Source organism: Protopterus annectens, chromosome 11.part0 (assembly GCF_019279795.1).
Source record: "Protopterus annectens isolate FY-2018-M chromosome 11.part0, PAN1.0, whole genome shotgun sequence".
NCBI classification, from domain to species: Eukaryota; Metazoa; Chordata; order Ceratodontiformes; family Protopteridae; genus Protopterus; species Protopterus annectens.
The window spans coordinates 1,199,568,236-1,199,593,255 of NC_056745.1; the positions used below are offsets into that span (position 1 = coordinate 1,199,568,236).

Genomic DNA, 25,020 nt, shown 5'->3' on the forward strand with positions numbered 1-25,020 from the left:
AACCCCCAATTAAATATACCAACTCTGAGATCACACTACAGTGTGGAAAAGGGCAAAGTTCACCATGTTGGTCAACTGGCTCTTTTCCCATGTTAAAACCAACTCTCAGATGACTGACTTTCAGAATCCTGAAATGAAAATAACGAAAGTTCAGAAACCCAAATGCCGATTTTTATCAGGGTGAGTAAATACATGACCAGGTCACAAGGAAGAAGAAACCAGGCTGTAAAATAACACAATACACAATTTAATAACTGATAAAGCACTTTCCTCAGAACAAACCGACTTCACAAGAATATAATTGGCAAAATACAAGCTCAGACATTTAAAAGCCTCCCTACCTCACCACATGACATTCAACCAATAAAAAAAACCTCTCACATTTGAACTAATAAATATTAAATTAAAATCACATAATAAGTTGCAAGACTTCGATAATATGCTCTTGACCATATGGTTTTCAGTGTTCTGCAACTCGATCATCTGATAGGGAACCATATATATATATATATATATATATATATATATACACCCATACATACACACACACACACACACACACACACACACACACACACACACACACACACATATATGTGTGTGTGTGTGTGTGTGTGTGTGTGTGTGTGTGTGTGTGTGTGTGTGTATATATATATATATATATATATATATATATATATATATATATATATACACATACATATCTTCTTTTTCTTCGGCTGTTCACATTAGGGGTCGCCACAGCAGATCAACTGTTTCCATTTCTTCCTGTCCTCAGCATCTTACTCTGTCACACCAACCACCTGCACGTCCTCTCTCACCACATCCATAAACCTTATCTTAGGCCTTCCTCTTTTCCTGTTACCTGGCAGCTTCATCCTTAGCATCTTTTTCCCAATATACTCTGCATCCCTCCTCAGCACATGTCCAAATCAACGTAATCTTGCCTCTCTGGCTTTGTCTCCAAACCTTCCAACCTGGGCTGACACTCTAATATACTTATTCCTAATCCTGTCCATCCTTGTCACACCCAGTGCAAATCTTAACATCTTCAACTCTGCCACAAGAAAGCTCTGACTACTGCCTTTTTGTCAATGCCACTGTCTCCAACCCATACAATATAGCTGGTCTCACTACCCTCTTGTAGACCTTCCCTTTCACTCTTACTGGTACTCGTCTGTCACAAATCACTCCTGACACTCCTCCACCCACTCCATCCTGCCTGTACTCTCTTCTTCACCTCTCTTCCACACTCACCATTACTCTGAACTGTTGATCCCAAGTACTTAAACTCATTCACCTTCACCACCTCTACTCCCTGCATCCTCACCATTCCTCTATCCTCCCTCTCATTCACACACATATATTCTGTCTTTGTCCTGCTGACCTTCATTCCTCTTCTCTCTAGAGCATATCTCCACCTCTCCACGGTCTCCTCCACCTGTTCCCTACTCTCACTACAGATCACAATGTCATCTGCCAACATCATAGTCCACGGGGACTCCTGCCTGATCTCGTCTGTCAACCTGTCGATCACCACTGCAAATAAGAAAGGGCTCAGAACTGATCCTTGATGTAATCCCACCTCCACCTTAAACGCATCTGTCACCCCCACTGCATTCTTAACAACTTGTCCTAGTAAAGGTCTCAGTGGTAGTAAGGTAAGCATCATCACTGTAAACCTGATTTCCCCTATCTCCAGTAACAGGGTTCCAGATCATCTCAGATTCCAATGCATTCTCATGCAAGCTAAGAGATATAATCACTTTAGTGTGCCCAAATCTGCCATGGGGCCTCCTCTCAGTGGGTCACACTTGGTATAATTCCCATGGAAGGTACAAAGAGGACAACCCCATTAGATACTGAAGCACTTCAAATGACTCCTCAAAACCTGGAGAAGCAGTGGCTTTACTCCAAGACATTTCTAGACTGCCAATTCTGTCAAAGAGAGTGAACTCAGCAACCCATCAAAGGCACCTCAATTCTGCCAGCTTTATCTGCTCTTTCATCCTTTTGGCTAATACCCAAAGCCTGTGACCATATGTAAAAATAGGGGACAGGTGGGCCTATAAACTGAGAATTTTGCTGTACAGTTTTGTTTTTAGTTTGCCACCAGAATATGACTCCACTCTGTAGTGCTGCACCTTCAACCATTGGTTGGTTAATCTCTGATCCCTTCTACCTTCACCAGAGAACAAAAACCCAAGACATTAAAACTTCTCCCCTTGAGGTATTCACTTCCCCATTATATGCAGAGAACAATGCAGCCTTTCCTAGTACACAACCATGACCTCTGAAATGGAGGCACTGGTTTTCATCATACCTGTTTCACACTCAGCAGTTAACTGCTCCAGCGCACACTGAAGGTCAGTCATTTGAGAATAAGAGGGTAAGATCATCTGAAAACAGCAAAGATTTGACTCTTACATCCTCAAAGTAGATGAAAGTATAGATCAAAGGGTTAAAAGCTCCTGGTTCCATGTGTCCCAAGCTTCATCTTCAAACCAACTTGTACACTCTCCAACTTGAGCTATTTTTTTCTGTGACATTTCTATGCTTTCACCCCCTTATCTCAACTGTTTCCTCTTTTAATAACTGGTATTCTTAGCTGAACACTAACAAAGCACTGATATCTATTTCTTAGCACAGATAGATGCAATCCCAAAATCCCATCACATTTGCATATCCCTAATGCATAGGGAAAAGTCTACATAAACTGTCCTCTCTTCTAACCCAAGAAAACCTCTCACTTCCTTTCCACAGAAGAGGGAACTACCATAGGGAAAGGCGTACTGCTGTCACAACTGGTGTATGGACCAATCATTATTACAACTGCCTAAAAATGGAATCTCAAAACACAGATTCATTTAAAGAAGCCACCACTGCTCCATTCTGTCTAAACTCAAATGGCTCCCACTTTACCACAGAACCTCACTAATGATTGCAGACATAGTTTATAAACTAATCAACTTTCACACACTTCCCTTTCTAGCAAGGGCCAATAGCATAATACCTACCTATGAACCTAAGTAGCCTTAATGAAAGCTCCATCTTAGATCCCTCATGCCTTCTGCCCTCCAAGTGATAGCTCCCACCCTGAATTGCAAACTACATTCTACACAACCCTCCTTCTCCATACTTCCAACATAATGGTTGGGCATCCCTTTCACCACATATTCAAACCATAACTCTTAAGTTTCAATCAGAACTAAAAACCATCCTGTTCAGAGAAACACAAAGCAAATTATTTCAAAATATGGAATCATCTAAAACTTACACCCTCAAGTACATCACCTGCTTGTCTAACTGGATAATCCCTAACAAATGACATCCATTCTCTCTTCTTTTGTCCCCCCAACTCTTCTATTTTCCCCTATCTCTCTCTTCCAACTTCCTATCATCTCGTTTTCAATCTTGCTATCTTACACCCTCTCTTCACTTTTAATGTATCTACTGTTCTCGTTTCCTCCGTATCTTTGAATAGTACTACTATTACTACTGTAACTACTGAATATAGTACTAATGCAGTCTTCATATCTCCTTATTACACTTGCAGTAAATAATGTTTGGTCCTACCTTTGAGAAACCATTTAACTGTCTGTTTCTTCACTATGTGTTTCAATTTTATAACTATGAGCTAACCTGAAAAGGATTCGCACTGATCAGAGGTCTACCCATGTCACCAAATAAAATAAAATAAAATAAATGGGCGGGAGAAGAGGTGTTGCTGATATGAAGAAAGGGGGCAGGGTTTGAACACTGCTATGGGAAGATAAATGGGGAAGAAGATATAGGAGATTGTGGGGAAAAAACAGAGCTGGATCTGGGACATCAGTTTACTAAAGTGATAGGTCCTAATGGTGCTGGACAAGGGTCAGACTTCATCAAGAGAAAAGATTAATGTTCTGACTGCTTATCTTAGTAGATGACTTTAAAAGTTATACTGCAAAGAACAAGGAGGTGGGAAAAAGTAACATTAAAAATGTGCTGCAAGAAACAGCAACATTAAGTCTCCAAGAAGGGTGACATGGAATTAAAACTGTGAAGAGGAGGATTTAATGGAGAAATTTGATACAGTATGGCCAGATACGGAACTTAGGAAAAGAAACAGACAGGAAAGGATGTAAATCCAAGAAACAGAACAGGATCAATCTAGGGAGTATCAGTCAGTATCAGATGGATGGGCTGGTACAAAGACCATTTTCAGACCACTATCCAGGCCATACAGACTGTAACAATTAAACATGCAATTGCTTATTCAAAATCTATATACATCAGCAGTTGCATAGAAGGCCATCTGGATGGCGGTGGCTGTGCATGATGTTGCTATAGAAATCAGATGTAGCTCAACAGCATTGGAAGGATGAAGGTACTGTGAGATGAAGTATATTCTAGTAGCCCAAATGTGAAACATAGTCAGTGATACTTCCAAAGACAACCTGCGAAGTCAGCGACTGCGAACACCACTAGTAAAAGTAAACATAAAGACAAAAAAGCACCCAGAATTACGGAATCTAGACAATACTATATTAAGGGGACAGAGAATGGATGGTGGGACAAAGAAGAACAGATTAAAGAAAATCAAGTTATTATGCCCTACGTCAGATGCTTTTGGGGTATAACTAATGACAAAATAATGCTAGTTAACCATCTAAAATAATGCAGAAAAGTTACTGCTGAATCTAGCTTTGTTTGCATAACTTGAGCACTAATCCAGGCCTTCTTAAAAAGTATTCAATTGTAATTATTACTGCTTGGTAGTAACCTGATTAAAATGTAGCTATCATTCTAAGCCTTTTGGTTTAAGCACTTGGGCTTCAGACCAGTTGTTTTGCATTAAGAAGGTTTGTGGTCTACACTGTTGTGGCAGGACAGGTAGCTTACATCCTTCTAAGTTGGGAACTGCTGATTGAGGGCTCAGTGTCTGTTATTCTAAAAGTGTATTAGTTCTGGTTTAAGCACTTGGGCTTCAGGCCAGTTATTTTACATTAAGAAGGTTCGTGGTCTGCACTCTTGTGGGAGGAGAGGCTGGACTCTGCCCTACTGAGCTTGGAATTTCTGGTTAAAGGCTTATAGTGCCTGCATAAATGAACTGTTTCTTACTGAAATTGGTGTGCCTTGTTTGCTGTAGCATAGACTAGATCCAGGCCTGATGAATCTAGCTTTGTTTGTATAACTTGAGCACTAATCCAGGCCTTCTCTTTTGGAGAAGGTTCCCCTGCACCCCAGTGGCAAGAGTGTGCAGTTAAAACCTGTCTGATTGAAGACTACAGAAACAGGGCTCAGTTTTGAGATTTTTTTTACTGGTTAATTGGGTAATTTGTTTAAAAGCCTTTTCTGATTGCTTGTAGTCATCTAAAGCTGTTTTAAGTGTATTTTTTACTATTTGTAGTCGTTTAAAGCTGTTTTAAGTGCATTTTTTTTACTGTTTTTGCCTTATCTTTTCAAAAACAAAATTTCCTTGTTTCCCACCTTTCTAAGCTAGTATAGTTCAGTTTTCAGGCTAGTGCTGAATTCAGGGCCGTATTACAATTTTCTGAGTTTCCCATACTTTACTTGGATAGAGGGAGGTTTCTCTGTTCACCTGTGAGAGAGGGAGCTTTGAGTTGCCATCTGTCCCTGGAGGAGTGGTTCCAGCCCAGAAGTTAATAGTCTATAGGCCATTTTGGGCTAATTTCTATCTCTTTCATTTCCCTGCTATAAAAACCATGTTTGCACAGTTTTCCACGTCCAGGCAGCGCTGGTTAGCTTGGGCTAAATTTATCCCGGCTCCACTAAGTCTCCGCTTCAGTTTTTCCCTTGAAAGTAGTCTAACTCTCAACCTAAACACTTAAAAAGCATCCTACAGTCCAGCACTTGCTCAGACCTAATACCAAGCACTAATATACCCCGACACTTGATTGCCCATCAGGGCAAGGCTCATTATTCACCCCTCACCAACCAAGTGACTAAGCAGCTCACCCTACTATTCAGGCATGACCAAAGGGCAATTTCAGGTATACTCTCCAGTCCAGCTGGTGAACCTGGGTATCCTGAAGCAATGTTACAACTGCCTCATGTACACAGACAACCCACTCCTCCTACCACAAAACATTAACATATGCGAGAGATGCAATTATATAGCTAAACTGGAGGCAAAGCTCTCTCCACCCAAGTCTGGAACAGGCAGTTATGAGGAGAAGGTTAACACTTGCACCACACCTCCAGCCTCACATAAACATACTAAACCAGCACTGGCAAAAAATACAAATAAATACACAAAATCATACTCGGAGGCTCTAAATAAAAACCTGCAAAAGCATCACAGACCTCCAAAGCAGACACCCAGAAAACCTGCACCTCCCATCACAAACCAGACAACACATAAAACACAAAATCAGTGTGCAGCACAATCACAGCCCTTAAGGTGAAATAACATACCTAACACACTAGTAATAGGTGAGTCTATAGTCGGGCACACTGACGTCCCACTCACTAGGCTGGACAAGGAGAAGGTTACTGTTAGCTGCCTGTCGGGAGCCAGAATCCGCCACATAACATGAGCACTCAGGTCACTCCAGAACAAGTACAAATATGACTCTACCATTGTTCATGTTGGTGTGAATGACCTAAAACGTACCGCCCTGGACTACATGAAAAGAGACATGAAAGAGCTCTCCAGGCGGGTATGACCCTGACCCTGAGTAGCATCCTGCCCTCACCAAGAATGATACTGCAGTATAAAGAAAAAATGATCAATTTCAACAAATGGCTAAGCTTCTGGTGTCATTCAAAGGAGATCCAGTGTCTGTCAGTCTGGGACGACATGCTCGACAGGCCTCATTGCTTCACAAGAGACGGCTTGCACCTGTCACCCCTAGGCTTTTGAATACTGGCCAAGGCTCTTGCTGTCCCCATAGTGCCTTTTTTAGGCAAGGCTCAAAAGTCAAAGCCACCTCTGTAAATAGCACAAATAAAAAATGAGGGTTATGCTACTCAACACCAGGAGTTTAAATCTCAAAATGCACGTGCCTGAAGCACTCCTCAGTATGGAGAACGTCGACATCTGTGCAGTAACTGAAACCTGGTTCAAGACTCCACAGAGCACCCCAGCACTATCGGGCTATAACTCATACCACACATTTCGGCCACAGAACATGGACCGAAACACAAAAGGAGGGGGTGTATCCATATTCATCAAGGATACCTACACCTCCAGGTTAGTGGAGCAGCATGATACCTACGAGATCATCCATGTGCAACTAACATCGGGCAAATCTGCAATGCAAATTGTGGCCTGCTACAGATCACCCTCCATGACCCAGAACCACCACTCTGCCTTTCTGGAGACACTGGAAAACATGAAGGTCCTACCGAACACCCTGATATTGGGCGATTTCAATTACCCTACCATTAAGTGGGAAAATTACTCAAGTACAAACTCCCAGGTCCAGCGCTTCCTGGAATTTCTCAACTCAAATGCCCTGGATCAGTTGGTAAAAACATATTGGACCTGGTCATCACCAACATGGGCAACAGGTGTTCCACACCAGAGGTCAACCAGTCACTGGTTAGATCAGACCATAAACTAATCACTCTGGATGCCCACACCACACCACCACCTCCAACCAAGGAAACCACAGTGAAAACCTTTTCTATAGCAAACTTCACCTTACTTAAGACAGAGGTAGTAAGTTTCACAGCCCCCACGCTAAAGGATAACAGTGTCTGAGATGCAGGAACCTTTACAAATGAACTGTGTGAGCACCTGCAAGGATACATGGATCGTGCCATCCCTAGCAAAACCAAGACTCACTCCCCTAAGAGAAGGAAACCAGTCTGGTGGACCCCTGCTATAAACAGGCTATACAATAGAAGGAGGAAACTAGTTCAGAAAAAAAGCAAATCCCAAAACAAGAATTTGATCTAAGAGAAACTTGCTGGTTAGAGGTTCAGATCTTTAGACAACATCTCACTGATAGAATAGATCTAATGTCTATAACAGTTAAAGAATCTATTCCAAAACTGATTGATTACTTGATAATAAATTTACAGCATAAAGTTTCTGATAATGGTAAACTTTCATATATACATAAAATTATCAGACAAGAAACTTTTTACAATGTAGATTCATAATGGAATTATTTCACCTCTATTAATGGGGACCCACCAACTCAACAAGATAAACAATATATATTGGAATCTGCTTATAGAACTACATCTTCCATTGTCTGGAGACTTTATACATGGAAATTTTTACATAGATCTTTTTATACACCTTTGATGATGAATAAAATTAATAATAAAGATAATCTATGTAAGAGATGTAATGTAGAAATTAATGCTGACTGGGCTCATATGTTTTATGACTGTATGAAGTTGAAAGAATACTGGAAGTCAATTAATGAATTTTTGCAGGCTCTTTTTACAGATAATTTCATTATTTCTAAGTCTCTTATATTATTCAACACACCTGTACCTCAATGTGTTAAAAGATTAAGCTTCCCTTGTTATGGTCTATCCTAGCAGTGGCTAGGAAAATAATAACTAGAAATTGGATTTCAGATACACCTCCTTCGTTCAATGAATTTAAAAATGTTATGAATATAATGTGTCATATGGAAATAAGCACAATTAGAATGAGAACAACTAGAAAAACATCACATTTTATTGTATGGGATAATTTACAAAATTTGTTAAAAAAATTCTAATTTCAATAGCACAGTATTTTAGTTTAATTAATTGATCTGATTGTAGTGGATGTCTTTGTAAATACTTTAGTTGTTTTGTTGAATATTATAATAATACCTATTTTTAATTATTTGTATAAAATTGTTATGATATTTCTCTTATATGTTAAAACAATAAACTTGTTTTGAAAAAAAAAGAAAAAAAGCAAATCCCAAGAAGGAAAAACATCCCTGATCAGTATCAGTAAGAAACTAAGGTCCCTCATAAAATCCTCCAAGGCTAACTTCGAAAGAAAAATAGCCAAGGATTCGAAAGATAACCACAAAGCCTTCTTTAGCTATGTCAAGAATCTAAGTGGCAACTCGCAGATATGCTCTGAGCTAGTGCAAAATAGCACAAAATATACTGAACCCACTGATATTGCCAAAGATCCTGGCAGATAGATTTAGTGCAAACTTCACCCCCTTCTCACCCCCAAAAGGAACCACAACAACACCGGAAAAGTGTAGTGTCCCGGAAATCACAGACTCACAGGTGAAAACAGCCGTTTCAAAAGCCAAAGGCACAGCGTCAATGGGGCCAGATGGTGTCCCAAGCTGCGTCTTGCACGAACTACAGAACAAACTAACCCCCCACCTAAACACACTGTTCAACCTCAGCCTCTCCACAGGCTACGTGTCTATAGAATGGCACACAGCAATGGTTATTCCGCTCCACAAAGGAGGGGCCACAACCGACCCTGGTAGCTATCGCCCCATAAGCCTGACTAGCCTGTTCTGCAAGGTTATGGAGCACATCATCATGGAACTCATTAACAAAGACATTGGGAACCTCCAAACACTTGACCCAACCCAGTTCGGCTTTGTTAAGGGCAGATCATGCCTACTAAACCTGGTTGAGTTCTTTGAGACAGTCACCAAGGCCATAGATGAGGGGAAGGTAGTTCACACAGCCTACCTTGACCTCGCCAAGGCTTTTGACACCATTCCCCACTCGGGAATTATAGAAAAACTCACTAGCCTGAACATAAACCCCTACGTCACGAGATGGGTTGCCAAATGGCTTACAGACAGAACTCACATGGTAAGAATAGCGGGCTCCAGGTCTGCCTCTCAACCAGTCACAAGTGGTGTCCCACAAGGCTCGGTCCTGGGACCCCTACTGTTCAGCATATACTTCTCAGAAGTACAGGCAAACACAGGAGGACTATGGCTAACCAAGTTCGCCGATAACTGCAAACTGGGAGCCATAACTGGCTCTCCGGCTGACACGGACATTCTCCAAAAGGGCCTTACTGAGACGGACACCTGGTGTCAAAGTCATGGTCTCAAACTAAATGCCAAAAAATGCATAGTCATCCCGTTTGGGAAAAACAAAACAACCATGAATTACCACATAGGTGGGAGCCCCCTTAATACAGAAGAGGTAATACGAGATCTGGGGACCCAGGTAGAGTAGTCTCTCCTTTGACAATCATATTGCCAAAGTAGTTAGGAAATCCTTCTATGTAGCCCATGTAATTACTAAAGGGTTCGCATCTAGAAATAAAGAGGTTATAGTGCCCCTCTACTCATCACTTATCAGACCCATCATAGAGTACAATGCCCCATTTGGGATGTACCTCACAAGACACTTCCAACAGCTGGAAAGACCACAAAAGTACCTCACCAAGAAGATTACTGGTCTCAAACATATGTCCTATGCAGCCCGACTGGAAAAACTCCAGCTGTATTCAGTGGCATATCGCTTACTCAGAGGTGATCTCTGCCTCACTTACAAAGCCATGTCCAACTCAGAATTGATGGACATGCTCCATCTAAAGAAATCCAAGTCACTGCGAGCCACTCGCTCTAGTGAGCTAAACCTCGTCACAACAATAAATAGAACATGCTGGAGGGATAGATTCCTGTCACAGAGATTCCCCATGCTTTGGAACAAAATTCCTAACTACATTAGGCAGAGCCCCTCACTAACACTCTTCAAGAGAAACCTTGACGAGTGGATGGGTAACAGAAAATACACCCCTGGGATCACTTCATTGGCTCTTCTTGACAGAGGCTCAGTTAATTAATAAATGGGGTGGCGAAAGCTGACACACTCTGGCTAGGCTTATAAATGCCCTCGGGCAGATAGCCTAGTACCTACCTATGAACCTATGAACAATTGCAAAAAAATAAAGATTACCTGGACTTTCATGGTATAGTAACGAGAACTAGCTCTCTCCTTGTCAGAGTGGAAAAGTGCAACGAATTACTAGAGTTGAAGTGAAAAGTGCAATGATTAGAAGACTAGTGAATACAACTGAGGAGGGATTTAATAAGGGGCATCAACTTCTCCAACAATACTAGACATACTAGAGAACTAGCAATAAAAGTGACGTAACACGAACATGAGAGGGCAATACAAACTCTGGAAGGGCCTCAAATAGGAAGTGAAGTGACACAAGCTTTGGAGACAGTAACAGTACTAGCAGATTTTAACACAAAATTATACCAGACAGACCAAGGACAATGTAGTAAGAAGGAACAAGTAAAATTTTTAAAAAGGGGAATGAAACCTTCAAACATTAATTGGACTGACATAAAATATATCTGATCACGAAGTTAGGCAGGCCCTTAAAAGGATGGTGTCACTCATCTTGGTTTACAATTGAAGACTAACAGGCAAGTTAGTTTGTTTATATGCTTTACTACACGAGAACACATCAGGATGGACAGCAGCTGTATAAAATATAAACAAACTGATTAACTGACAGACTACACAGACATGCATGCTTACATCTCAACATCTAACTACAAAATGGAAGTCAGGCTCGCACATGCTCAGTATTTATACACTTGTGCAAGCCCGTGGAAAGCTTCTTAAAGGTATACATACATACTGATCTACAGATGGCATCAAGGAAATCGCCCCCAGTAGACGTTTGTAACTTACTGGGCATGGAGATGATTTAGCTTTGTCAAGAATTATTTAATTTGATTTTACAAACAAAAGAGATCTCAAAATCCTGGAAAGTGGCAGTTATTTCACTGATTTATAAGGAGGAGAAGAAACACAAACAGGCATCTTCTTACCACCCAATGTCATTGCTTAATTACGATTAGAAATTATTCAGGACCATAACTACAACTAGAGTAAACAAATTAAATCCCTAGACTTGTTGACTTGGATCAAACTGGGTTTGTGCAGGGGAGACAGACACTGGACGATGTAATACCCACCCTAATGATCACTGAGAATGCAAACAGAGAAAAACATTCAGTAGGTTTTATGTGTTCAGATGCTGAAAAAGCATTTGACCAGGTGGAGTGGGAGTACTTACTGAGTGTGTCGGATGAAATGAACTTCCACTAGACTGGATTAGAGTTTACAGGGACTCTAGAGCCAGGTTAAATTAAAACCGTTGATATCAAAGAAGTTTAAGATATTACAAGACACCAGACAAGGATGCCCAATGTCTCCAATTTTATCTGCCTCATATTTGGCGCAGTTGGAAAAAAAAGCCATTCTCCCAGCATCAAGGGATGTAAGTGGGGTAGACTACATCAAAGAATGTCTTAATTTGTAGATGAAGTGCTAATTACTATGGCACAGCCAAATACTAGCCAAAACTATTGGAAATTCTTTGCATCTTTGGCCAAACTGATGGATATAAAGTAAATATACATAAAACACAGTCAGTGGACATTGGTTTAAGTAAGGCAGTAGCTCTTCAGTGGCAGTTTCAATGGATGTGAGATAAAGATTAAATACTATATTTTGGAGTTCGGCTGGCAAGGGACAAAAAGGAAACAAGTAGATGGATATTAGCAAAAATAAAGCAAAATATTCAAACAACCTAAGGGAAAGGAAGCAACTAAAATTTTGATCAAAGTGCTCAAATATTAGTATGTAGCCAGGTGGAATAACATGACCATAGAAACAGATCCTAAGATATCAGATAAAGATATTTTAAACTTAAAGTGGGGAAGAGGGGAAAAACTTTAATTCATTAATATTGCAAAGCATCAGGCAAGAAATGTCCAACATCTTCTCAGTTAAGGTCTTAAAACCATGGAGATAAGATATAAGTACTACCAACTGAAATGGTAAAAAGTGGAGGAAGCAAGCACGTTACTGATAGGCTACAGGCTGGGGGCCCTTCCAAACGTAAAGAAAAACTCCACCTTACAACTAAAAAAAAAAAATCATTAAAAAAAATGCAGACACCCGTCTTCATTTTTTTTTAAATTTTTGGATGATTCTACTGTTCTGCAGTTCAGTTTTTGGTTCAACTAAAAAAAAAAATTCAATCCATTTTTTCCGCTTTGTCTTTGTTTTCTGACCTATCTTAATCTCAAAATCAATCTGAGTGATTCTTATAGAATTTTAATATGTTCTCCCAAAAAAGTCTGCCAATGGGGCTTGACATATCAACATGATCTACTTTTCTCTGACCCTTTCTCTTTCCCACAATCCATTTCAAGTCTGCTTTATATAAATCGCGCTAGACATAAATAAGTAGGAGTATATTCCTAACCCACACACATACGATGGAATTAGTGTCAGTCATTGTCATCTTGTATACCTTCTGTAATAGGACTGCTTCCTTTTTTTTCCTGGAATCACTCTCACTCATGTTGTTTTGGAGCCATTTTACACTATACTAAGAAGTTATATACCTGCAACCAAAACAGTAACTAAACTGAAGGCCTTTATTCAAAGTATCCTTTTGTAGTCCAAGATGACTTGACAGTTACCTCCCGCAACACTATTTCTGAGGTGTCAAAACTGCCACTGCACTACAGGGATCCTTGCAGTTGCATGGGAGACAGCCACCACTGGAAATGAAGAGATTTGAGAATAATTATGTTCCAAAGTGCATGCAATGGAAAGATTTTTACTTTTATTTATTTTACCAGAATGTTGCAGAAAATGCTTTATTTCCATTTGTTTTATAACTAATGCCATATTCTTTTTCCCCTTACTAAGTAAGCCTACAACAAAATACAAGCAACTTTCTATTTCTTAACTTTGGATAACTACTTTTTTCTAGGGCACATATGTCTTGTAGCATTTTATTTCTATCTTTTCTTATTATTTTTCTCATTCAGTGATTTGTTACAGCACAAGAAAATCACCCTTCTACAAACCTGACTCCTTGATAATGACATGTACAATGACAGTACAATGAAGAAATAAGGACTGGACTGGAAAATAATTCTGTTCCCTAGTCCCATAGTCCCAACCGTGGGAAGATTTTTTGGGGGGAGGGGCTGAACATTGTAGGAAATACTTTATCATTAGCATTTTTAAGCTAATTTTATGACGTTTTTTTTCCCTTACTATGCTGCTCTGTAATTCTACAGCCAAATATGACTAACTTTCTATTCCTTACCTTTGGATAACTTTTCTTTTCTTTTTTTTTTTGCAGCACAGATGTCTTCTGGCATTATGTTTTTTTCTCTCTTTTTATGTCATTTTGCTCATTAACTGATTTGTTAATGTACAACACAATCACTCTGCCACAAACTGACCCTTGATAATGACACAGGTACTACTTATGCTCTAGCCTCTGTTGTTGTTGTCTTTCAGCTTTTCCTGGTTAGGAGTCGCCACAGCGGAACTCTGGTCCGCTAATGATTGGCAGTAGATTTTGATGAATGCCGAGGTGCCAGCTCGACGTTCAACCTTCAACGAAGGCATGCCCATTTACGCACGTCTTTCGAACGCCCACCCAACCGCGGGGAGGACATGCAGACTCCACACTGAAGGCACTCCCTGCACTCCAGTCGAGAATCGAACGGGAGAACGTCTTGCTGTTAGGCAACAACGCTACTGCTGCACCACCATGGAATGCTCTAGCCTCTGTAAGAATTAGAAATTACTGTGTACTTTTGCACTCCTGATGGTTACAACCATGACTGAATAGGAATGCTCTTGCCTCTGTAAGAATTAGAAATTACTGTGTACTTTTGCACTCCTGATGGTTACAACCATGACTGAACTGAGGTATGCAGCAACCAATTCCTGTTCCTCTAAATGAACTTGTGATATGTCCTGCAGTAAGTGCAGAGGACTAAAGATCTGCTTCCAGTGCTAAGATACACAGATTGAATCTTTCCATCTTCATTTTCCTATTATATGACCTTGAGCATGTCACTTAACCAGGTGGTGTTTTGCAGCAATTAGGAATTTGGGCTAGACTCCATAATGGTCTCACAGACTGCATGCTTAGCAAAACTGTATGAACCTATGCCCCTATCCCTTTAATCAGTACACAACTGTCAAAATACAGTTTCTGTATTATACTTCTTCAATATATTAACTATGGTGGTTGTGGGTTTCAGTAAGTGGCCAAAGAAATTCATAGCTTTTCAATGTATGTTAATCTTTTCTTTAATGTTTTCCCAGTCATAATTGCAGTGGTGATGTGTTTAATATACAAAACATTTCCTTTCTGCTGTGTCTTTTCCATTCCACTTTCTGAACAGTTCCCCACAAATGACCGTATGAAATTGTGTTACAAATTATATTCTCTTGCTCTCTTACTCTTATTCAATTGTTTATCATTTGTGTATGTTTTGCCCTTTGCATGGTTCCCCAGTTTACTGTTTTCCAAGTAAACATCTCTTGTGAAATGATGTGCATAGCTACAGTACTTCAGGAATGCTTAATTCAAAAGAGGAGTAGTCTTCTGACCACCCACTAATATGTCTTTTTCCCCTAGGAAACTCCACAACTGTTGAATTAGAAAACAATGGTTTGGTGGCCAATATGAACAACACAGGGAGTATTAATGAGACAAGCAAAAAGGGCTGTCAAAAAAAGATGCTCCATTCACAATGTGTTACAAAGTCTGCATTGTCCACTGTACAATGATGAAAAGGTACAGCACAAATTCAAGAAGGTCTGCTCATCAACTGTTTTCTCCACCAACTGCACAGTCTTAGGAAGCATGGTATGTTGTTAATGCACTTAATATCTTCAAGAAGCACTGCAGTGTACTTTGTCAAGCCAATTTTTCCCTGTGCAACACTGGGAAAAACAATGGAACTGCGTTATCACCTTGAATCCTGTCTTTCATACACTTCAGCCACATCTTGTCTGCTCATTGTGTCATGCCTTTAATCTTCACATTCACTTCACAAGTCAGCTGTTTTCCTTGCTTATCTAAATTTATCAGAAGAAGCGACAACTGCCTTTGAATCCTTGACTGATCGTATTGCTTTGTTTTGCTATGAAAGACATAGCTACATTAGAAGCAGCTGTGAATCAGTGTAAGTTCTCTTCTGAAAGGACTATAAACTTTCAGAAGGGAGAAGAAACTATATGAAAGTCTAAAAAGGCAAAGCTTGAAGTCCACTAGTTAAAAAAGACAATTGGCTTCTGACTGCGAAATGGATAACAGAGGTAACAGAATGTAAAGTGTGAAGGGCTAAACTGCCATGCTGTTATGATGTGCCTAAAAGAAAAGACAACTGTTAAAGAGAAAGAAAGCTGGACTACAGAAGTAGAGAGAGATATATTATACAGTTTGTGTAGGAAACCCTAAGCATGCGAAGAACTGCAACAAAAGCTAGGAAATTTGGAATATTTTAGTGGAAGCGCCAGCACAAGTTCGCTGGAAAAACTGACATAAATGTTTCCTGGTGAAACCCTAAATGCTGGAAATGTCACGGAAAGGAAAGAGGTACAGGGACACACATCTTTTGGGAACATGAGAAATTAACATGATTTAAGAGTGAAAACAAAAATTAATGAAAAAATATGAGGGGTAAAACTATATTAACAAAAGTTCTGTTTTTTTTTCATACAAATGAGAGGAAGCCTCATTTAACCAGGGAAAGGATTGTTTAGCTTGGGCAGTTTTACTGTTTGGCTAAAAAAGTAATCACTAGGAAATGGAAAAGTCAAATGTCTCTAAGCATTTCTGATCTTATTGCCCAGACAAGATGCTAGGAAGTGCTAAGAAAGGATGAGGAAAAATACTTGCAATGGAAGAAACAAGTGGTACTGAGGGGGCAGATCATCTGAGGTTATCCTTGGATGGCGGATGAAGCCAGTAAACTCTGGATGGGGGAATTATAACAGTTTACTCTCCAATATCAGTATATGGATAACAGCAAACTCAACAGTGTGGGTAGGTAAAGTTAATACCCTGTTCTTTTTAGATAAAATGTTAATGAGTGCAAAAAGTGGCATCTCCACCTACGGTCATACCCCTCAACCTCTTAGAGCAAGAAATCTGGACAAAGCCATAACGAATTGGAGGATAAAGGCCCAAAATAGGGACATTTTTAAAATATGTGCAAACTTAGAAAGTTGATAGAATGACAGGATTTGAATTACCATGAATTTTCTGAAGCGTATATAAGCCTTTGTTTGTCATTATATTCTGACTTGAATCTTCAATGATTTGCAAAACCACAATTTTATAAGAAGCATACCAAAAATATGATGCAAAAATCTGGACATTCTGCGAAAATCTGTACAGTTGAGAGGTATGCCTAAAGTACTAAGAAAGTGGTTAATAATGGTTTAACATTTCTGACGAAACAAACAATTATGTTTAAAGTATGTTACAAAGATATTAAGTGTGAATATTTGATCATGTGAAGTCACTTTTTTAATAAAAATTATGTATTTACAAGATAAATAAATAATTACCACCAATGTTTTTCCACTTTTCATGTAGGTTTGTCCTCTACTGTATATATGTGCCTCTTGAAACATAGCGGGGCGCCAGGCACTGAAGTGTTTTGTGTGTGTGTGTGTCCACACTGCCGCGCCTATATACAACATCATGAAACAGTTGAAAAAGTTACAAAAAGGCCAAGCCAGATGTTTACAGAAAAAAAAAATCTGCCCTGGATGATAAGTGACAGACCACCATCCACCACTTCTTGACTTTTGCCCCAACAGCAAAAGCTACAACCAGCTGGGATGGTGAGAGGATTAACAGGTCAATAGGCTGGGTGGAACAGGATGATGTCTGGCAAGGAGACCTTAAAAAGTGTTATAAGGAAAGTAAAGTAAAGTTTAAAAAAAAATCATCTGCACACTCCACTTTTCTGGTATAAATTAAACCAGGAGCGGTTTAAAAACGTTAGTAATGAATGCAGTACATATCACAGACATGCAAAATTTAGGAGTATGAGGTTTTTCATAGTCATAAAAAAACTTTACTTTTTCATATTTGCTGCAAGCTTAAAAATGTTTTCTTTTTCTCCTCCAAATACATTCACGACAGAAGAGGGTCCTTGAGCAGTCACTTAGTTTACTAAATGAGGTCACCAGATGTAACAATATAACTCAGAGCCAAGTAGAGTAAATGCGAATGAACAGGGAACACGAGAAACAAAGGAAGCATTTCCGTCTGATTCATCAGTGTGTTGAAAAGTATAACTTTTGAATAGCCCGAGCAGTTCTTTTTTCCCCAACGGACGTATTTAAAAAACGTCAGACATTATCTTACAAATTGAAACTGTACATCGCAATGTTTTTAATGAACTAACAAACTCGATATGTATTAGCCAAACTTAGCATTCCTAACCCGCAAAATTAAAGCCAGATGTATGCGGTTCTGTTTTCTTCTCGTTCCCATCCTCACAAATCATCAAAACTTTCTGCCTGGGACCTGCAACAGTAATATAATTAACACAACCTGCAGAAAACAGTGGTCTAAAATCATACCCATATGGGCTGAAATCCTGACAAAGCAGATACAGTAAGCGGTAAGTCCCTCGGCTATAATGAAATCTGAATTTGCTTTGTTAAAGTTACTTATTTAGAGCTCAACGTTTAATTTGACACAAACGTGAAACTTAACAAATCTAATAGTATACAAACTGTGGAAAAAAAATACAGTTTTCTTTCTATGTGACTTGCTCAAACTCGTGCTACATTAATTAATCTGGAGTACAGTTTCACAATATTATCTGCATAACTTTTGCAAGTCCACAATAGTACTGTAAAACAAAAGCATTTAATTTACCTGAAAATATCAAGAATGCCAGCGGTTTTAACATTTCGTGTTTCCTTCTGCAGGGGTGCTGATTATTTATTAAAAGAATGCTGATCACTGAACTGCAATCCAGACAATGCAACTTTTAAGATGCCTCTTTACCACCCATACGGTTTTGTACTTCTGCAGAACTTGAGGTCTCAACAAACTACTGTAGTTCCAAAACTTGTGAGAGGGGCAGAGACAGCCCTACCTCAGTTTACAGATAATACTCGACTCCGCCCATCATTGGAGGATGGTAAAGGAATACTAACTAGCTTACTCCGCCCAGTGCAGCTAACTTACACTGTCAATCACAGGACTAAGTGAATAATAATTGTCTTTCGGCTTTTCCCGGTTAGGAGTCGCCACAGCGGAACTCCAGTCCGCTAATGATTGGCAGTGGATTTTACGGTGCCAAGTTGCCAGCCCGACGCCCAACCTTCAGAGAAGGCACACCCATTCACCTACCTACAAGTCTTTAACATCACTCGACCGCGGGGAGGACATGTAGACTCCACACAGAAGGCACTCCAACTGAGAATCGAACGTTAACCGCTGCACCACCGCGGCCCATTTAGTCACAGGGCAAAGAGAATCACAGATATTAAATTGCACACTCTTGTCTTCCCTGAAGCCAGTGGTGTCGGTCAGTACGGCTATGTGTATACCAGCCTTCAGGATATTTGTTAGAACAACTAGAAGGATTTAGAAACGATTACTTCGACAACTGAGATCAAGGAGTATATAAGATGTAACGAAATCCATGTTATGCATTGTGTTTACTGGCAGGTTTGCTTTGAAATTAATTTTAAAATGAACTTAACAGTGAGACATGCGGAGCTTTTAGATTATGTGTGTATGAATATATTTAATTTCCATTCATGTGTGGCTAAACCCGCTTTGACCAAGGTCACTAAACCTGTCAGCTGCTGATTTTACAGAACGTCCCTGATTGTGTGTGTTTACCTCATATTTTGCCTGGCCCTTGAAGTTTTATAATTTTCTGGTAATCGCTAAACATGACAGTTAGTCAATAGTGTCAAACATTAGAATTGTCCTACTTCGCATTGCTCAGAAAATGCATGACCATGCAAAATATGTTGTCCTGTTACCCATTTTAAGTGAATCAGACTTTAATAGTAAACAGACTGTCCTAGGTTTTGGGCTATTGTTGTATTGTTGTATTTGTCCCCAATTCTGGAGCAAAGAAGTTTATAGCTAGGACTGAGGACACAGTTAACTGCTGTATTTAGCAAGAAGAGCGACATCGCTCTCAACGAAATCGGGCAAATCTGTACAGAATCAGGGACAAGTACTGAAGTAATCAGGGACGATCAGAGGCATGTTTAAAATAGTAGTGTTAACGCTGGACATTCACAAAATGAGAGAATGCGAATTAATACACACTTTCTGAAATAAAATAAGTGTCTGATTCTAATCACTGCCATTATTTATTACACGTCACCAATTTTAGGAGGAATTAAGTGGGACAGATTTAAAAAGCTGAATCAAACTCGGGGACATCCCTAAAACTCAGCTGAGAAAAACGAGAAGAACTCGAATTCTGACTACAGGGGAGGTTCACCTGCCTTTCTTTTTTCCCTTATCCTTCAAAGTCTGGTTATGACTGTATTGTCAAATATTTGGTTGTGTTATACTGTGCATTTAATACAAATGTTGCTACTTGACTATTAACTTTGTCCATATATATATATATATATATATATATATACTTTCTCCTGTGCCTGCGCTGAAAAGGGACAATACTTATCTGGACTTTCTCGGTAAGCAAATGCAAATAAATACATTTGTGGGTATATATCTTTGTGTTCTTATTTGAACAATGCCGCACTTAACTGTTGTATTCTGAAGTAACACTTGTTTTTATCATTATTTCTTGTGGACTGTTGTGTCTCTAACATTCAAAGAAAACACTTGAATCAAAATTATTCAAGTAAAAGCAGTTCCAGATTTGGACGGTACAGCGACCACAACTTCCTCTCATCCACACATGGTTATTTAGCCAACTGTTCTTCAAATCCACAGCTGTACTAGTTAGTGCAGGCCTCCAACAATATAGGATAGGAAGGAGTGCCACCTATTGGTGCTTTTTTGTATCTCTAAAGCGAAATTTCTTCGTATCACAGTGACAGTATGTGGCAGCGTTTAACCTGAGTGTTGCTGGGCACATAGGCCCTCCCGCATCACACCAAAGAGCAAACACATTATCATCAGTACCCACCACCGTTTCCATCACTTCTACACGGTCATCAGAAAAACATCAGGCATGAAGAGCTTATATTCCTATTTACCAGATTACCACTGCATTGGATAAACCAGGGATTTCAATTAACCAGTTCTTTATTTGTAATGCCGATTCTCGACAATTCAAAAATTACCCTAAATGTATTATGCACTCAGTACACCAGACGCCAGCTGTGTGAACTGGAAGGCTTTGCAAAACACACCTTTTATATCTCATTTACACATATATCAGTGTAGGTATATACATAGATATGTATAAGATACATTTATTTGTGTGTGCGTGTGCATTCATACACAAGCGCACACACATATTTCACTAGTTTGACTATTGGGGGTAGTGTGTGTGTGTGTGTGTGTGTGTGTGTGTGTGTGTGTGTGTGTGTGTGTGTGTGTGTGTCATACTGTAGGTTGATCTCCCCAGTTCTCATTACTTATTACTTTAATTCAGTCATTCATTATACTGAGGGAGAGAGTCAGGCATTCTCGAGTTAGGTTAAAGACCCACAACCCACACAACTCCCTGCCTGAGGTTCCTAATCTGCCTATTTTTTTTTTTCTGCTTATGACGAGAGTTGGGTGTTAGGCCAGTTTTCAGGCTTAATGCTGCAGCCTATCCTCCCTCCCTTCTTTGTGCAGCTCTTTTGAGCCGTACTGAGTGCTGCCTTTCTGCGGGAAGATAGGTATAACACTATATGCCCCATCTAGGTGTCTCCCAGGTGGACAGCCAGAGCCATCTCTCTTCCCCCTGGATGGATGAACCAGCACCAGCTACTCACTGCCATCACCTCTCTTCCCCCTGGATGGATGAACCAGCACCAGCTACTCACTGCCATCTTCTCTGCTCTGGTTCATCCATCACCAAAGTCACTAATCAAACTCTGTGGGTTAGTTTCACAGTTAATTATGTTGTTACTTAGTTTTATCACATATATATTTATAAATATATATATATATATATATACATATATACATATATATATATATATTTATATTATATATATATACATATACATACATATATATATATATATATATATATACATATATATATATACATATACATATATATATATATATATATATATAGATATATAGATATACATATGTATATATATATATATATATACATACATCTATATATATATATATATATATATATATATATACACACATATATATATATATATATATATATATATATATATATACATATATATATATATATATATATATATATATACAGACAACACCAAAAAAAATACCAGCACTCGAACCAGCAAAGCTTCTAGTAATGAAATGCTTAATACAGGCAAAAAAACAGTTCGGAAACACTTTTGAGTGAGCTAGAATAGCTCTATATTTTTTTTACTTGTTACACCATCTCTCAGCAGTGGAACTAGTGAAAAATACACAGACCGGTATCTGGTTTCGCCCTCTGGTGTCCTCAGTGTGTAATTACATTTCATCTCTCTTCAGTTAAATACACAATCGTATAAAGCTACAGTAACCATTAAGGCAGAATACATTATAATTAAATCAAAATTTTAAAGATTAAATTCATATACATAAAAATATGCATATGTATGTACTTATACATATTCAATAACTTTCTGTAACCAGCATGCATATATTAAATAAAAATAAATGTATATAATACATTAATTTAAATTAATAAAGCATCTACAATAATAAACATATAAGTGGTATATATTTTTTCGTATTGTACCACATATCCTTATGTACATAAAACAATTAACTTAAAACATCCCACAACAAAAAAAACCTTATGAAAAGTGCAGTGTAAATACCCACCTAATTCATCGCCAATACCCATTTAATCCAGGTTTATATAAAGCTCCCAAATTGGTATTCCATAATCTTTCTTTTTTATCCAAAATCCTATGTTTATTATTATCAGAAAGATGTAACCCCCACAACCATATCAGTTCCTACAAACACAAAATGGGCTGTATCATGTTCAAGTTTATGTTTAAATAGGGCACTTCTAGGTCTTCTACAATTAATATCACTGAAATGAGTAGCAATTCTAGTCTTAAAAGACCTAGAGGTTTGACCCACATAGAAACCACCACATTGACATATGGCCATATATATCACCCATTCTGTTTGGCAAGTAATCAAATATCTGATCTCAAATACTCTGGGTGTATTTATTGAAGTAAAACATTTAGTTTTTGAAATTACCTTACAATATGTACAATTGCCACAATAGGTGCTTCCCTTAGGCCTATCTTGTCTATAATCACAATTTGTATCCATTTTTTTGTACAATGACAGAAATTCACCAATATTTTTACCTTGTCTATAGCTAAAGGAACAGACATCATCTAGACATTGATTCAATAAATCATCTGATTTTAGAATATGCCAGAGTCTATTTATGATTTTTTTTTATTTTTATAAATATTGGTACCATAAGTAGTCACAAATCTAATTTTGGGAGCAACATAAGAATTTATCTTAATATCATCTGATCGTGAAGTGTACAGCAATGGTTCCCTTTTAAGCTGCATAGCTTTATCACATATTGAATCAATATGGGCTTTATCATAATCCCTATCTATGAACCTATCTTTCATATCCTATGCTTCTTTTATAAAATCAACATCATTACTACAAATGCGGCGTAGTCTCTGAAACTGTCATCAGTATATTAGTAATCATATGTTTAGGATGGCAACTACTGGCTTCTAAGAGAGCATTTTTTGTAAAAGGTTTCCTATATAATGTTGTAACCGTAGTACCATCCACCACCTTTGTCACATTCACATCCAGAAAACCAATGGTACATGGTTCTATTCTGTCTACAAACTTCATACCAAACTCATTAGAGTTCAGGTATTCCACAAATATATGCCAATCTTTCAACATGCCAGTCCATACTCCCCAGCAATCGTCCAGAAAATGGCGCCACATATTAAGATATTTAAGATGTATATTTTGATCTCCATATATCAAACTACAATCAATGAAGCCCATAAAAAGGTCAGCATAGATAGGGGCAAATACTGTACCCATTGTTGTACCACTTAACTGCAGATAACAATCATTCCCAAAATAAACCACATTGTGTTCTAGTACCAAAATAATCATCTTTACAAGAAAATCACAATGTTCTTCAGAATATTTCCCATATTCCTTAAGCCAATATCTAACTGCCATAATTCCGCCTGTATGAGGAATATTAGTATATAATGATTGTATATCTAAAGTACATAAACAGGAATTGACAGGAACTTGTAAGTTATCCATCAGTTGAAGAAACACGTTTGTATCTTTTAGTCTGGCTCTAACCATAACTAAAAGGGGCTTTAACTGAAATTCTAAATATTTTGAAATAGGTTCAGTCAAAAATCCCCTAGCAGAGACTATAGGTCTACCTGGTGGGGAGTCTATCATCTTATGGATCTTTGTAAGTATGTAAAAATTCTTGTTTTTTTGAGAATCAGTCACCAACAGTTCCTTAACTATCTATAATAACTCCCCTTTCTTTATAGAAAGAAAGTACACCATCTATCTTTCTTTTAAATTCTTTAATGGGGTCATGAGTTAATTTACTATAGAACTTGGTTTCACTTAGTTGTTTCATTACTTCATTATTATATTCCAAAGTATTCCAAATGACGGTAGCAACCCCCTTATCAGCCCTAATAACCACTAAATCCTTATTAGCTCCAAGGCTCTTGAGTGGTTGTCTCTCATCAGGACTGAGGTTCGAGTCATGATGTTTAAAAATAGTAGTTTGCTGACTATGTAAGTCTCTCAAAACTAGTTTTCAAATAATCTTACCTTAGCTTCATAAGGTATATTAAAGTTAGATTGTTTTATCTTAAATTCAGGGGGTAGAACACTGCTTCCATCTGTTTCAGCAAAAAAATGCTTCAAGTTTAACAACCTACAAAATCTCTTTAAATCACTGTTGATATCATATTCAGAGACATAAGTCGAAGGTACATAGTTCAAGCTTTTATTTAATATGCATTTCTCATTTTTTGTTAACTCCACATTAGTTACATTAATAATCAAATTGGCTTGCTGAAAAGTTTCAGCAAGCAAGTTGTAAATATCCAACGAAG

The 25,020-nt window shown here is 38.5% G+C and overlaps 1 protein-coding gene across 1 annotated transcript in view; it reads right to left on the bottom strand.

The window, feature by feature from the left end:
* Positions 1-18,852, bottom strand: part of LAMB1 (laminin subunit beta 1) — a 1,172,470-nt gene extending 1,153,618 nt beyond the window's left edge. The window contains exon 1 of the mRNA XM_044088561.1: positions 18,647-18,852. Within this exon, the coding sequence (XP_043944496.1) occupies positions 18,647-18,680 (34 nt within the window). The 5' untranslated portion in view covers positions 18,681-18,852. The remainder of the gene's footprint in view (positions 1-18,646) is intronic.
* Positions 18,853-25,020: the final 6,168 nt, after the last annotated feature.